The sequence below is a fragment of the Pezoporus occidentalis genome, unplaced genomic scaffold (assembly GCF_034315485.1).
Source record: "Pezoporus occidentalis ecotype Australia unplaced genomic scaffold, CSIRO_AGI_Poc_V1 ctg66, whole genome shotgun sequence".
Classification (NCBI taxonomy): Eukaryota; Metazoa; Chordata; class Aves; order Psittaciformes; family Psittacidae; genus Pezoporus; species Pezoporus occidentalis.
In genome coordinates, this window is record NW_026916009.1 from 111,148 (window position 1) to 128,005 (window position 16,858).

The following is a 16,858-nucleotide window of genomic DNA, read 5'->3' on the forward strand; positions in this document are numbered from 1 at the left end:
CGACTTTGGGCTAAGCGTTGTCTAACCAACACCCCAGGACTAATGGAGCATTCTTGGTGCTACTGTTTTTGTACTAGCAGCCAGGTATCTATCACTCAGTGATGCAGTGTGCAACACAGGTCAGATGGGTATGAGATGCTCTGCTGAGTGTTGTTCATGCTATAGACAGAGCCACGTAGACCCTCAAGGGAATAAAACCCAAGGAACAAAGATTGTGGTGGGAGAGAGGCCCAAAGACAGACTGTCCCTCTTTAATAACATCCATTTTCCTCTCAGCTGTCCACAGTTGCCAAGCAGGAAAGGGCTAAGCCCCCTGAAGAGCCTGGCTGTGAGCAACGCTTTCTTTTTTTTTTTCCCCAAGGAAAAGCCATTTCCATCTTTCATTTTTCTTTTTGTACAACAACAGTCTGCAAAGAGATGTTCTTTAGAGGGGAAAATGCTGCAATACCCAGGTGATGTCCCTGTGTCACACCAGCAGAGCCTGACTGATAAATCACAGCAGGGACTCTTGGCTGGGGTTGAGTTTGGCTCCAGTCTCTTTGTAGGATGCCTGGCCACTGCTGTGGGGTATGTGCGTGCTTTTGCCAAGCCAGGTATTTTATTCTTCACACACCTCTTGGGGAACATGAAAAGCTGTCCATCAAGTGAGCAGCAGCATAGCCAGGACATTCACATGCGCCCAGCATGACCCACTCTGCTAGGCTCTGAGCCTCCAGCTTGCTTGCCTGCACTCCAGCATTTCCTTATTCACACATTTGCACTTGACTGTGAGAGCCACGTCTTCAGCAGCTTCTTGTAAGGCACAGGACTAAGAGGATCCCCAAGAGGATGTGAAAGTAAGAGTCCTGCAGCTTCCAGCAGAAGACAGGCTTTGCTTTCAATGCCTTGCATTTCCTTCATCTGTGAAAAGTCTGTGAAGATAACCCAACGAGACTGCTCTAACCCCTGCTTTCTGGAGAGCCCTCTCCTTCCCCCAGGGACCAAGTGCCACTGGTGCTTGCTGTGGTGCTGCAGAAGAGCTGTGCACAGCAAAGCCCCCCTCACTGTGTGTGTCACCTGTGCTGCAATGCCAGCTCTTCTTAAAGGGGCCCTTGCTGGCTAAAGACAAACCAACACATTGTCCAGAGTAATGTGTGTAATAACACAAACCAGTCCCTCGTTACCATCTGCTGAACCATGCCAATATTCTCCTATTTTATTTTAAGGTTTCCTACAAATTACCTTAGTGTGATCTAACTCAGTCATTAAAAGGTCACCAACCCAGAGACACAGCACACAAATGTGTATTCCTCCTGTCTGCTGACAGCATCTCCAAAGGCTGCTGGACCCTCTTCTCAGGCCTCTCCCCAGCAGCATTGCGGCACTGCTAGTAACAGCAGCCCAGAAAGAGCTATAAAGTGGACACCTCATGTGGAAGCCATGTCCAGCCTGAGCCCAAAACTCAGAGGTCTTTCCTTGCAGCTCATTATTATTTATTATTTGTAATATAGAAGTACCTGAGAGCCTACTAATATGATCAGAGACTGTTTATACCAGAAGCTGAACACTCAACAGAATAGCAATGATAACTGCCCTTGCTAAGAGGTTCAGAAACATACAGATCATTTCAGGCAGAAGTGAGGACTCCAAAGACAGCAGAGGGAGCGGTAAGATCCAGATGGGTTCAGAGCTGTCAGTGGGACCCAAAGGAAATCATGTTTCCCACTAGTAACACTGAGGTTATACCTGTCTGCCTCTGGAAGCTTTCACCCCTCACCATACTGCTCTGAGAGTCACTGCAGTGCTCTCCTGACAGCACTGCTTTGCATTCTGACTTTGAAAACCAGGAGAGAGAGGCCAATCCTTATGTGAACAGCCACAGCCATAAGGCAAAAATGGTTACAAGAAATACAAAAACCCTAGAGCATGTGAACAAACCACAGCAGATGAAGACTCCTTCCCCTTTCAAAGCGGAAACTCAATCCTTTTACATGCTGAGTGTGCTCACTGTCTTTTCAGTATGGGGGTGTCAAAAGCCTCCAGGCCAGATCTGGATCAGGCCCATTCAGCACTGATTTCTAACATCCCCTTGGTGCACTGGGCTTTGATTTTTGTCTCAGCCCAGAGAACTCCACTGGGTAATATTCTGCTTCAGGATGGCACATACTGCTTTCTCACCAAACAGCTTCTGCATCTGGCCAGTGATCAACTTGCAATGTCCACCGAGACTCTGGATACTGTACGCTATGATTATGGTTCAACCCATTCATCTCTAATCCTGAAGCATGCTCTTTAGCTGCCCTGCAATTTAACCCACTGCAATGTCTGCAGGGCACTGATCTGAAAGGGAAGGGAAGTCAAATGGTGCCTGTGTTTGGGAAGGAGGGGAGGCACAAGGAAGCTGCTGTGACACAGCCTCTGGTGTCCCTATCCATCGCTGCAGATCCGTGGAGCAGCTTATGGCTCGCTGGAGCCAGGAGGCACCTTCACCCACAGATGCCCAGCACAGAGAATCATCCTGTTTCACAGTGTCCCATCCAGGCAAAGCCAAGCACTGGTGTGGGTGACGGCTGCAAGATAGAGCCATGGTGCTCCTCAGCATGGAGACAGGAAACCACCTCCATCCCCTGTGCCCTTGGGATGTTGTTTCTGGGCTGCACCTGCCAGAAGGAAGCATGAAATACTGGACTACCCTCCAGATCACTGAAATGCTGCTGTGCAGGGATAGGAGAAAGCCATGGGGCCAACAGTAGAGGCCTTTCCCCAGGAAAATGAGGTCTGAGGAGGAGGCAAGAAGTTGGGAGGGATGCAGCTGGACTGTCTGGGGCTTGCAGAGATGCTTCACAAGGGGAAAGGAAATTGTCTCCCTTCTGGCTGCTTGATGTTTGTTGGGATTTTAGTTCTCATCAGATATGGACACAGATGCACAGATACATTCTGGTATCAGGAAGTGGCAACTCTGAACAGCAGGGTGGCTTTTCAGCTCCCCTGCTGTGCCTCTGGCAGCCTCTTCCAGCGGTACTATGCTGCCTGGTCATAAACCACCACCACCGTTCCCCTGGCAATAGCTTTCTGCATCCACTCCTGGAAAGGGCGCAGCTGAAGAGCCAAGCACACTCCAGCAGGCTTCTCAGTGCTCTTCCTCCCCTTTGCTCTTTCTAAGGCTTTACAATCAGTGATAACTTCAACCCTCCCAACCTGCAGGCACAGCCTCTTCCTTCCAGGAGTGACTCCAAAGGAAGAACCAACAGCTCTGAACACCCCTGTCACAGGCTGTGAACGCAGAAAAGCTGTAATAACTCTCCGTCTGAGCTGGGGAGAGGAAGAGGTGCAGCTGACAGCATAACATGCAGACGTGAGGGTAGAAGAAACTGGTAGCCTGGATACCTAGGCCAACCTGCCCCTGCAGGAAAAAGTGCTTTAGCACTTCTGTCAACTACAAAGAATACCATGGGGTTGGAAACTTCATCAAGAGCTGTGTACAAGAGATCTCAGTGTAGCTGTTTCATTGGTACTAAAGGAGGTGTACCCAGTGAAATCTTTAAAGTGTACACTGATATACTACCTGATGGTTTTATGGCACCTTGTCACTGCCCAAACCAGAGCAATGAAGCACAAATCAGACACCCCAAAGTTCCCTGTAAATCAGCCTCTGTCAATTCCCCATTATACATGCCTCACCATTGCTCCTGGAGGCAGTAGGGATGGAAATATCTCAAGGGAAAGCAACCACAGCAACCAAAATTGCCATTCTGTGCACAGCAGTGGCTTGTAGCGACCCAGCCAAGTGCAGGGGGTGATTCTGTGCTCTCAACTTGGAGAGGGTAGATAAGGTCGTTGCCAGAGGTCTTGTGGCAGGCAATGAGAAATTCAAGCTTTTCCCAGAAAAGTGAAGTCACCTTTCCTCTTTCTCTAGAAGAGCAGAAGGAACAAGGAAATGTTTTCTTTCACTTTCTTTAACTAGTGGTTAGCTCTCCCACTGCCCCTTGATGCCAAAGATACACCCCCTTCCCTTTTCCCAGGTGCCAAGACCCATCTGTGCTATTGCACAACCAGCCATTCCACCTCCCTGCATCTTCCCAGCATTTCACCATGTATAAAGTTTGGGTCTGGCCTAAAAAAGTCCTCTCCCTGCCCAGGCTATTCTCTTTACCCATTATGGTACAGAGCTGTGCTATGGCTGAAATACACATCCTCACTCCCTGCAGGTCCAGCCTGCACCCTTTGCCTGAGTTGTTGTGTAGTCCTCTGTGCCCTTGAGCCCAGCTGTGTAGCAGTGGGGAGGCATCGCTCCTCCTCCACGCCTGATTGCGTTGCTCTCCGTGACGGGTGGCGTGGTTGGGCTGGAGCAGGGAAAGTGGCCATCTGCCAAGAGTAAGGTCAGTACAGCCTGGGAAACAAAAGAGAGCTTGGCAGAAACAGCCTGCTGTTACCTCTGGGTTAGCACAGGTAGATGCTACCTCAGGTGCTGCCCTGACAGCATTATACACAGCATATCACCACATTCAATTTTGCCTGCACCTTTCTGCTCTGCCAAGTGACAGCCCCATTCTGCTTTCTCAACTGACCTCCAAAGCAGAATATCCAAGACAATAAAAATGCAATGTCTGCCTGGAAACCACTCAGGCAAGCGGCCAGATCTGTAGCCCAGCTCTTCACCTCAAGGCTCACAGCCAAAATCCTGCCCTCAGACACAATTCCTCCTGAAGCCAGCCAGGGCAGGCAGAGCAGCATCTGCTCATCGGATCTGGCCACCAGTTATAGCACAACCTGGGCGCATTCTGGGCACTTCACTGGTGCAAAGCAGCTGAGCTCCATAACTGAGAACCACCTTCACCCTGAGGGTGGAAAAGTGCCTGTTCCTACAGGATATGTGTTCAGCAGAAAGTTCAGGCTAAGACAGACAAGTAGAAAGATTTTAACTGATTCAAATGAGAGCAACTCAGCAGCAAGCAGAGGTGACTATCAAGGCAGTGGGGACTCCTGGGCTGCCTGTATAAACCAAGCTTTGCAATAACCCAAAGCATGAGCAATCCACAACTTGCACAGGTTAGGTCTCCTCACATGCCAGTGTTAGAAGGGAGCTTGGACATTGGAGCACTAAACTTTCTACATATTGAAACAGTAGTTATGCTAAACAAGACCAGAAGTATAACAACAAAATGTTTTCCGGCCACAGGAATTAGAGCTTGAGGACAAAAATGTATGTTTAAGTAGCTCACACCATAAACCTGTTCTTGTCCTCTATTTCCTTGCCTAGATCAGAAAAAGCCTCTGCATATGCATATGGCCTTGATCTGACAAGCTCTTAAGAATAAATGCTTACTGAAAGCTTTTTCTGAAACAGGTATTTTTAACGTAGCCCTCTCAGTACAGGAGCTGTGTTAAGATACCCAAGTGCTGCTTCTTTCCAGGTCTTACCACCTTAGTCCAGCACTGTCCTCTTCTGTCTCAAAGTTTTCCCTTCCCAAGGCGCACAGGAAGTGTCACTTTGCCAGACTGAGGCATGCCTGGAATTGGTAACAACAGTCTGTAAGACCTCTCCAGCAGTGCTCACTGCGCTAACCTTCCCTCATCTTCCCACTAACACATACATTTACACATTTATGGGTATATTTATGAGAAAGAGCAGTTTATTATTCACATCCAGCCTCACACCGAGCTTTTCTGCTAAGCTAAAGATGCTGGAGAGGGTCTTGTCTGAGGCAACCCACATCTCCCTAGGAGGCGGCTGGGAAACATGTTTTCACAAGCAGCTCACAGGATACAGCCATCTCCAAGTAAAATGACCCTGGACCATCCAGACGTGCAGTTTCAGGGTCAAAGCCTGAGCCACAGTTCCCATAAGCCATCCCACTGCTTCTGCAACACAAGACTCAACCAGAAAGTGTTTCTGCAGAGCTGAGACCATTTATTTGAGAAAGCTGCTCATGTCCAGTCTCTCCTGATTACTGCAGCTCCTTCAGCAACACTTCATTTTTCTCTCTCAGTTTTGACTCCCCAGACTACAGCGTGGTGGTTACTCTGCTTTATTCCAAAGTTACAGCAGTGTTGCTTGCCAACACCTACAAGAATGTAGGGTTGGTGCAACCATTATTCAGGCTTTCTTCAGAAAAGCAGCTTGCTTCAAACATGGTTTTCAAAATCGTTAACAAAGGCTCAGTCTTGGAAAAGGCAATTTGTCCTCATCACAAGGAAAGGAAACCTACCATGAACCAATTAGCTCTGATGAGTTTTGCTGCCTCATACTTTCACATCAATCTGAGTGGGGACACATGGGATGTGCATGTACTAGTGGCATTGCACCAATTTACACCAGCTGAGGCACTCACATCTGGCTGCAAGAGGAAGACAATAGCAAGTAGAGATACCTTGGTCACTTAAGAGTCTCATGCAACTGCCCTAAACCCAGGAAGTTTTAACAACCCCTGGCAGCATCTGCTTGCCCCGATAACCCAAACTCACACTGCTCACAGTCCACCATATAATGGCACCGGGGGATGCTCATCCAGCAACCTCGTGACTAGATAGGACCCTGGCGAAACAACTGGTGGGACTACAGTGCACTCCACATTCGAGCGCAACAAAAAGAACATATTTCTTCCATTACTGGACACTCCCCACATCATCTTTAAATGAGCGCACTCGGTTCTGCAATCTTTCCAAAAGCAGAAACACAACCATGCCCAGGGCCAGCACGATTTTGGGGAAGCTCTGCACCACGCTAACCATTTAAGGTCAAACAGCTCATTAGCCAACCCAAACACTCAGAAGAGGGCTCAGAACACAGCTAAGCCTGGTTAAATGCTGTAATAGATGCCTTAATAAGCACACAAGCATTTCTGGAGATAGCCTGGCTGCACTAACACTGCTGACTTTGCCTTAGAAGCTGGGTTAGTGTTGTCCCCCCATACAGGCACCGACCACATGCTCCTTACACTGGCAGCTCCTGCACAGGGTATATTTCCAATCTGCTTCCCTCTGCCACCCACTTGTCTTTTTTCCAGACAACTGCGATTAGAAAAAGCCCAGATCCTTCCTAGGTCTGTCCCCGAGGACTCGAGCGCTAGTGGCTGGTGACAGGTACACGGCCTCACACACTGCGGGCTGCTCGGAAGGCACCAAGCGCCCGTGCCGGCTTTCACCGGCTCCCAAGAGCCGCGGTTTAGCACCGGTTTAGCAGAGCTTTCCTGTCGCACCCGGCAGCCGCGGCCGAGCCGGCGCACGAAAGCTCCGCGCCTCCCCTCACCACACCACGCTTTACCGCTGCCGCCCGCACCGCCGCCCCCTTATATAGCGCCCTAAAAATAGCTCTCCGCGCACCGCCTCGCGGGCCGCGGAGAGGAGGCGGGAGCCGCGCTGCCGACCAATCAGCGTAGCCACCGGCGAGACCCGGCACCGCCCCCAGCTCCCCGAGCGGGGGCGCCATTGGTCGAGAGCGACTTCAGGAGCGCTGCTGGCCCGCCTCTCCCGCCCCGCCGTTTACCCTACATGGTCACGCGCTGCCTGAGTGGGTCGCGCGGCTGCGCGACGCAAGGGGGGGGGGCGGGGCGGCCGTGAGGCGGCCGTGAGGGAGCGGCGGCAGCGGCGGCGGGGGGGGGCTGGGCCGGGCCGGGCCGGGCTTGCCGAGGGAGGGTGAGAGGAGAACGGGGAGGGGGAAAGTGATCTCCCGAAAATAAAGAGGGGAGGGGGCAGGGAGGGCGGTCGCCATCGCGCATGGCCGCGGTGCGCGGCGGCGGGGACGTGCCCCGGTGCGGCGGCCGCGGGGTGCTCGGTGCGTGCCGGCGCCGCTCGTCCTCCTCGGCCCGGCCCCCGGCCGTCGCCGTCCCTCCGCGCTGATTCTCTCTCCTCTCTCTCTTTTTTTTTAAAGTGTGACTGAAACAAAACAAAGCCAAAGGGACGCTGGATCTATCATTGGTTGATTTTCTTTCTCCTTTTTTTTTTTTTTATGATCAAAAACAACCCCCCTACCCCAGCAAACAAACACACACAAAAGCAGAAAGAGAGGGTCTTGCTCAAGCAGCAGCATGGATGTCTTGGCTAGTTATAGTATATTCCAGGAACTCCAGCTTGTCCACGACACCGGCTACTTCTCAGCTTTGCCATCCTTGGAGGAAAACTGGCAGCAGGTGAATCATTTAAATTAACTCCTGTAAATCTCTTAAGCGCAGGCAGTCGATGCATTGGGGCTGCATTTATGACTTTATTTTTGTTCTTTGATTCAGGGTTGGGTGTTTTTTTGGTTGGTTTTTTTTTTTGGTGGTTCTTTTTGGTTTTTTTTTTTCTGCGTGGGTAGACCTCTAATTCTCTGTATTATTTTTGCCATGACAAACTGAGCAGTCCATTCGTATCTGTCTGCCTTCAGTTCGTTCCGAGCACACCCGGCAGCACCTGAGATCCGGTGGCATTCTTTAGGCTTTTGTTTTTAGGGTGTTTTCATTTTATTTTTGAGCTTGAGCTTTTTGTTGTTGTTGGTTTTGTTCTTTTAAACAAGGCTGTTCACTTCCAGCCAGTGCTGTCATCTGGCAGCTGGTGGAAAAGGAATAGATCATTCTTATTTTCAGGTAATTAGTATATGTCAATAAAAATCATAGCTTGAATCAGAGGTGGAGGGTGGGCAGGTGTGTGAAAGCACTAGCGAAAGCTTTTAGCCTAAATTGTGTAACTAGGGAGGTGGCTTATTTTTCATTCTTTTTTATTCTTTCTTGGTTTAGAAGGTGCAGAGAAGCACACACTTCTTGCTGTATCTTAAAACAATGACGCCTTAGGCTGGTTCCAGTAAAGCAATGTGTTCTGAAGCACTGTAGGGTTCATATGCAGGCAGATTTGGGATAAAGATGGAAATCAAGTATTATACATGCATTAAAATGATGATTTGTGGTGTGAATAAATAAGACCAAGCAGAAGAGTAGGTTACAAGGAAAAGAGTTGTATAAAATGGACTGTGAGCCCAAATGCATAGATCTATGAATAATTACCAGCTAGGATTCTCAGGGAAAAGGAAAGGCAGGATTCCTTATTATGGCAGGATGTTGTGAATCCTGTTTCTTAATGTGATTTTCTGGTAGAGGTGATAAACCAGGTGAAATCCTGGAAACTACTGTCTCTTTACAAGAAAAAAAAATATCCTGTGGTGAGTAGGAAGAGTGGAGTGTGGTTGGGATGACATGTGGTCCTAATGCAGCGCACGGACCCATGACACTGGAGGTATAAGAATAACGAGCCACTGGGTTTCGTCTTACCAGCATTCACTTTAGTCTTGGCTAGTGTGAGGGTACTGTGTGTTGGGCTCCAGTAGGTGATAGCTTGGGATGTTCATTTAATTTTTCCTCAAAAGTGTGTGTGTGGAGAAATGTGGACAGTAGGGCTGCAGGGGTACACTCGGATGTAGCATTGTCATCCAGCTGGAGTAGGGCTGGATCTCTAAAGGTTTACCCTATTAAAATTGTTTTGGCTTCAGCTTTGTGTGTGTATATGCAAACACACCAGAGGGTTCTTGACAGCTACAGTGCGAACACTTTCAGGATTTAATTTGCAAAAGGACTGATCCAACTTTGCTTTATCCTCCAAGGGGGAGGGGATGCTTTTTGTTATTAATACTCAGCTTGCACATCCATGATGGTCACATCTGCTTTCCTTTTATATTTGTAACATGATAATTAAAGAAAAAAGGTTAATATAATTTCATTTAAAAAAATCATTTCATAGCATTGTTGTTGTTGGATTGGTTGCATATTCAGTTGCATATTAGTAACAGTCCAGACAGTCCAAAGCGAGATAATCTGTTGACATAGCCAGCATGCTTTAGGCAGTACTGTGTATGATACTCTGTCTCCTGCTGCCTTCTTTTATGTGTGGAAGAGCAGCAGTTTGTTTTATACAATAAAATGTACCTACCCAAGCCCACTGTTACTATTGTGAAATTTAAACTCACACTTTCCTGCTTAAACCCCGCTGATTCTTCACATATGTTTGAAAAGAGAAGTTGAAAATAATTTATTACATTTTTCCCTCATTTCCCCTCAAATCCTGCAACCAGTGCCTGATGTTTCATAATACATCCTGTATTTACAGTTCGTTTTTATTCCCCTGTTGCTGCCTGGACTCTCCTTGCAACAAGGGGTAGCAAACCCCATGTATTGGTGGTGGGAGCAGCTGAAGCTGGCTGTACAGAGCATGCTGTCATTCACACTTGGCAGACCCACTGACACAGAGACCCCAATTTCATTCTTCTGAATCACTTGCAAATGTAGCCATGTCTTGGGGATTTATTTATTTTAGGCAAACCGTAGCAACTTTGGGAGAAGGGATGTGTGTGTATTTCTAAAGGTATCCCTTTAAACTGTCAGGCTGCAATTAAGACCCTGGGGAAAAAAGCCGACAGGGCAGTGACTGATCCCTGCGGGAAGCATGAGAATTGGGAAGTGGCAGCTTTAATATTGAGTGAAAACACTTGAATGGGTCTTGCTTCTGCTCCCATGAAGCATGCCCAAGCTCCACAGAGGCTCCAGAGCAGTGCTTCTCCGAGCAGCAAGGCAGCACCCTGGAAGATTACTTCAGTCTCTTAAAAAGGGGGAAGGATTTGTGTGGGTCAGGAGCAGGCTTCCTTGTCACATTGTAAGCTCCAGTTTCTTTGTGATTATCAGCTCCTAGTGCTTGATGTGGAGAGGTTAGTCTGTGCCGGTTCCTGCTCGTAGAAATGGCATCTACTGTGACGCCATAAAAGATGCACTTGCCCCACTGAAAATCAGAGTGTGCCTTGGGGTGAAAGTGATTATAGTCTTGTCTACCTTTTCTCCTAAGTCTGGACCACACTTTTGTAGCTGCTGGCTGAGCACTACACAGCTGAGGCAGTTGCTCATATTTCTGATTGTGAAACACCCATCGCTCACGGAGGGCAGTGACAGCACAGGCAGGTTGCTAAATGCTTGCATGCAGTCAGCTGATCTCTGTCTTGTTTCCTTCCCACTGCAAGAGAAATGTGAGCAAGTTTGGTATCTCTACTTTTGACAACTGTCATTGCAGTTGAATGAGAGCAACCCAGCAATATGAACAAAACAAACAGACTTTGTGTAGGAAGAGATTGTCATCTCTTGTGTAGGTTTCTTTTTTAGGAGGAAAAAACACAAACAATCCCCCCCCCTTACTGCACCCTGGACATAGTTTACATTGTGAAAGTGAAAATACTTGAAGTGAAAGCTGGAATTAAATCCATGATGTAGTTCACCTTATTTTAAAACCCATGTTGGGATGGGAGGACTTGGTTTTCAGGCAGCAAAAGCTTAACTTCACTGTCAGCCTTAGGTGTACTCCTTCGAGCGAAACACTTTTGAGGTCAGGAGGATTTTATCTTGGAGTGGGAAGGTCAGGATGTAATGAGTAATTTGTAGCACAGCTTCATCAGGGACAGAGAACTTTGTTTAGTCTTTGCTTAGCTTTTCCAGCAGTGCTGAGCTGCCACAGCACTGAGGGAGATTAAAGGAAGAGGTGGGCTCCGTGCATTGGAAAATGAGGCGTTTGCTGTACGTCAGCAGGTTGGTATCTCAGGATCTGTCTGTTTCTGCCTGGTGCTTCATGCTGGCTCTGACTGAACAGTCCTTGTTGCTCTCTATCCCTTTGAGCTGACTGCATATTAGGACCAGGGTAAGGGGAGATTTCAGCACCTTCGTGTCTGCTGTGGTGCAGCAGGAGGATCTCTCGCCACATATGCTGTTGCTCGGGGTTAGCTGTCTGATGTGGAATCCCCGATATTGGAACCAGACTGCTGGGAGAGACAGCATGAGGCTGAAGAGCGCCTTGTTACTCTGCAGAGGAAGGAAGTGGGTAGGAGGCTGTTTTTGAGGGAGGCGACTGTGAGGAGCGTAGCCTGTGCAGCTGCACATGGTTCCACTCTCAGTGTGCCAGGCTGTAAAGAACGGGGAGTAGGTCTGACAATTGGGAAGGGATGGACATGGGGCTTCATTCTGTTCTTCTTGCTTGGATTTCACAATGTTGTCTGGGGGGTAATTAAAAGATCAGTGTGCAGAAGGCATCTTTTGTAGCTGGCTATGTTGCTTCCTTTCAAACCATCCCTATTACTACTTCATAGGCCTCTTGGAGGACTGTGGACTCACTGTCCTTGTGTGGAGAAAAGGTCTTATCGGGAGACATTTTGAGCCTCTCTTCATATTCTGTGGGGCAATAGGGCAGCCTCTAGCATGGCAATTCCCATAATGTGAGAGCACAGGAGCACAAAAGAGCAGGTAGATGCACAGGGTCACCATGAGTGTAGCTGATGCATGTGCATAAAATCAGCCGGGCTTAGGTGCCAAACCCTGGCTGCTTCTCAAGGGACCAGCCTTTCCCATGTGTGACATCGGGCAGAACAGGTCACATTGGCTGGCAGAAGTGGAAATGGCATTATATTGTTTGCCTGATAACCATTGCCCAGTAACATTTCCTCTTGCCTTGGCTGACCCAGCTGCTCTCAGCTGCAGTAAACAATTACCCTTCCAAGGAAGATGCACATTTCCTGTAAAGCTTAGGATCAAGGAAGCCTTTGTTTCACTCTTGACTCTGACATAGAGCCTTCTTTACATATGTTTAATCAATACTTCAAGCCTCAGTTTCCCTCTTTCTGAAGTGACCAAAAAATGATGGTTCAGCAAACACAATGCTAAGGCATGGTCTTTGCAGGGCTTTTGACCCATTCTGGCAAAGGGCTTTGAGATCCCTGTGCCTTGTGAGAGCAGAGTATCCTGAGGTGACTAATCTAGCAGAACTCTTACATCTTAATGCTGACTTCTTGTTGGCAGACAGGGTCATTTTCAGGCCTATAGGAAAAATTTCCACTGCTACTGGAAAGGAATAAATCACACTGGAGGACATTCCTGCCTTCCCATCATCCCCATTGTTCTAGTTTAATGGCATAGTTGGCCACTACATAAACTAAACCATCTCTTTTAATCTCGCTGTTTCATCTTGGTTCCAGTCACAGTGTAACACATTTCTTAAGTGCTTATAGTACATCACGCCTCTTGAGAATAACTTGCAGAAATGGTTGACTTCCAAGAACAGCCACATGTGTAGTGCAGTGTCCATTTATACCTGCAGGATCTCTGCTTGCTCCCTGTGCTGAAAGCATACTCCTATCACTGTACAAAATGAGATGGAGAAAGGATGGAAAAACAAACTTGAAACTGCTGTCTCTATTGTTTCATGATTCCTTAATTACAGAATCTGTTGTTACAAGTGATTATTTCTTGGCATTATGAAAAGTGTAGAGCCCCACAGTCCACATTACAGGTCTTAAAATAGCTGATTATGGCTTGCATCAAGTAATTTTGCAATGGGGTACATATCTTCAAGCAATGCACATTCATAATGTGGGTACTCAACCAGAAAATGTTTTATATGTTTGGGATGATTAAATCTCCCCTCCCCTATGTGTTTATATATGTCCTATTGAATAGGCAATGCATAGGTTAGAGTGGCTATGTAAAAATCACGATACATAGCTAGTCTGTAATATGATAGTGCCATGTGGAAATGTAAGAAGGTCTTCAGTTCCAGGCAGTAATTTCAAACTCAGGCTCTCCAGGGTGGAAGCAAATGGTATCTTCTGGATATTGCCTCTTTTGAGGCCTTGTGCAATGACTGTCCACTGAGAAAAATCAGTATGTTGCTTCTGCATTCTGTGCTGGGAAATACAGGGAAGTGAGAAAGAAGCTGCTTCTGTTTGACTCTATAGCTGCATATAAATAACCTTGTTTGCAATTGTCTTTATAAAATAAAGGGATTTTGCTCACTGGCTGAGCAGCGTTGCTGTTCAGTACGTTAAGCAATGGGGTAATAGTACACCATCTCCTACCAAGTTTGTCACCTTCCACAGAGGGGAAGAAAAATTGTAGGCTTTTGGTCACCACACTCAAAAGTTATTCACAGGTATTGTAATTGGTGCCAGTTTTCCTCTTGGATGGTAAATTGGAATTCTGGAGAGTTAATAAAAGTGTTTTCAAGAACGGTGCTGAGTCCCTCTTACTTCCCTTTCTGTTCCCCTGGACTCTCAAGTGCCTCATGCCCATTCTTTTATGTATTTATCCACAATGCCCCCACCACTTCCAAACTCCCAGCCACACGGAGGAGTTGAGAATGCCATTTTGGTGGCATCTTTCAGGCTCAAGTTGCAGGAGTCACCCACCCAAATTGCTGAATTTCTCCCTGCAGGTCCTCTTTGTACTATGGGTGCTTCTGCCTTGGTCCCAACAAATCTGGATTCATTTGAACTGCAGGGTTCAGCTGGTTCTGTGACAAACAAAAAAAACCTGTTAGGGAAGGAGCCTCCCTTCCTCCCAAATCTTCCTGGGTAGAGAACAGGTTTGGAGTACAGATGTTACGCAGGTATATTCCCCAGTTTGGTGCTGTTGTATGTGAGACCGTCCTAGTTTCTCCCGTGGGCTTCAGTCTTGATGGGTGCTGCACGTGTTTTGAGTGTCTGAGTTTGGTGCTCTGTTGGCTGTGTCTCCTTCCCAGCATTATTACTTTGAGTTAAAAAATCATGTGACTGGTTCCCAAGGCACTGAGATTGTCTTTGAAGTCACAAATTATTTTTTAATTTGATGTTCTTTTTCCTTTCCTTGCTTCTGAGCCACTGAAGATTTGTCTTACTGTCTTTTATTCTCAAAAACCCCTGTGATTTCCATCACTTATTTGATTCCGGCAGCATAAGTAAAATGCCACTATTGTGGCATTTTGAGAGCTGGAGGTACAGATGGGTGTGTACATCAGGAAAAGCTCACGTAACGCTGCATTCCCCAGACTGTATTTGGCATTCCTGCTCTGGCAGCAGCTGGTGAGGAAGGTTGCCTTGCTGTTCAGGTTGTTAAGCTGTCTGTGAGAGCAGGGTTCATGTTTCATGTCCCTTCTTGGAAGAAATTGTTTCAGCCTTTATGCTCAAAGGTAGTTAGACATCTTGGATTTAATCAGGACACCCAACTTCTTCGGTTACAAGATGAGTTGGCAGCTCTTCCGTTCTCATAGGGCTGCTGCCAGGATTCATATTACGGGTGTGTGGCGCACCGGCAGCGCGGCTGGGATAGGAGGGGTTGCAGCCAGCCCCTTGGGAGCTGCGGCTCAACTCCTGCCGTGCCAGGCTGCAGGAGCTGAAAGCGCAGGACAGCTCCTGTGAGGGAGCCCTCAGCGGGTGCGGCTCTGCCTCGCTGAAAAATGGAAATGAGGATCTCAAATGTAAGCTTAAATCCCCCTTCGCAGGCGGATGGGTTGTCTCTGAGTCAAACTGTCCAATAGCACTCATTTGATCCCTTCTCTAGGTTTTTAATAAGTCTTGGAGTTGGGTGTAGGAGGCATGTGTGTGTTTGTTGTTTTTTTTTTTTGTTTAAAATTTTTGCTATATCAGCTCTGATATATTAAGCTGCTCTGATGCTCTTAAATCCTTTAAACAGGCACCCATCCACTCCGTGTTCTTCCATGTGAAGGATCCTTTCCTATCCAGAGCATTTCCACTCAGTGCAACTAACTGTGTATTAAGTGTGTTATTGTTTAGAGAACTATTAAGATGCATGTGGTATACTTTACAATATATGCTGAAGAGTATGAGTCATTCACACACAGACTGCCTATTAATGCTTGCTGAAGGTCCAGTGTGCATACTTACTTAAATGTCATAATGGTTTTGAACATGGCGCTTATAGACCATGTCTCACATGTCCTAATCCTCTTGATTATTTCCGAGCATTTTGGACCCAAGTGGAAAGCTGGGGTTTAAACCATGTATGGGGGTCAGCAGCTCCTACTCTGCAAGGGACAGAGAAGTAGACAGTGACAGAGGCAAGCTTGGATGACAGTGTGATTGATGGGGAAGGATGCAAAGGAGAAGGACGCTGGCTTGTGAGAAGCTCTTCTGAGACATTCCAATTAGTGTCCTGATTTACAAATCCTGCCCTTAAATCTGCAGCCTCCCAAGGTCAGTTTTAAAGGGATGCTGACACAGGTTTGACATTTGACCATGATGGACCTTTGTAAACCAGCATGTTCTAACAGAAACTGCAATCAATGGAAGTATCTCCATCTATATAATTAAAAAAGCCCGGCAAACAGGGTTGGTGTTTTTTGAACACCTGCTGCCTTTGCAGCTCTCATGCTGCAGCATTCTTCCCATGCAACTGAAGTAACTGGAAATCAAAGTGAAAACGTTTTGTTTGGACTGAGTGGGGAGGAAAAATGCATGTGGTATGACAAGTAAATTAGATTTAAAAAATGCTTTCACTACTAATAGGCTACTATGCCATTAGGCATTTGGTTTTAATCCTGACTCTCGAGTAGGCAAAGTTCACTTTCAAGCATAAGGAAAGTTCTTGGGCTTGTAAACATTTGCAATTTCTGCTGACTTGTCTTCACTCCAGCCCTGGAGGGGAATCAGCATTGTGCTGAACTGCTTTGTGCTGGTGGGGATGAAGTGGGGGACTGCCTTTAATCTCCTGCCTTTATTCTCCACCATGGCTGGGTGGAAAACAATGGTTCCAGCAAGCAAAGGCCATGGTGAAAAATATTCAGTGGGTGGAAGAGTGGAAGGGGTGAGAGGTGCCCTTGTCTGCTTGCTTTTTTACACCCAAAATGGACATTAGCCACATCACAGTGCTTAGGTGTGATGTTAGAGACCCAGATTTTAGTTGCTGCTTTGCTTGATTCAGGTCTGCCGTTCCAAATTACATCTTGGCTGTGTGAAATTTCAGTGATGACATGGTGGCTCCAAAAGCAATATATTCCAATAAAACACTTTACATTAGACAAAAATGGGGTTTTTTTTTTGAGAATGTTCGGTAGAAATGTTTCAGCCAGTTGTACTTTCTAGTTTTCCTGAGGGACTGTCACTGTTTTCCTT

At 47.1% G+C, this 16,858-nt stretch overlaps 1 protein-coding gene and 1 long non-coding RNA gene across 4 annotated transcripts in view; one reads left to right on the forward strand and one right to left on the reverse strand.

Moving 5' to 3' along the window:
* Window positions 1-339: 339 nt before the first annotated feature.
* LOC134175096 (uncharacterized) lies at window positions 340-6,178 on the reverse strand. The gene is made up of 2 exons (XR_009968893.1): window positions 4,282-6,178; window positions 340-3,889 (listed from the first exon to the last, which is right to left on the reverse strand). It is a non-coding gene; the product is annotated as an uncharacterized LOC134175096 (long non-coding RNA).
* A 1,483-nt stretch (window positions 6,179-7,661) lies between these two features.
* Window positions 7,662-16,858, forward strand: part of KLF7 (KLF transcription factor 7) — a 64,684-nt gene continuing 55,487 nt past the window's right edge. For 2 of the 3 annotated variants that reach the window (XR_009968904.1, XM_062640681.1), the window contains exon 1: window positions 7,664-8,108. Coding sequence is in view for 2 of the 3 variants with exons in the window: in XM_062640681.1 (XP_062496665.1) it covers window positions 8,007-8,108 (102 nt within the window). In the remaining variant the exon portion in view is untranslated. Of the gene's footprint in view, window positions 8,109-16,858 lie in introns of all 3 variants that reach the window. The other variant, XM_062640682.1, reaches the window with a different exon arrangement.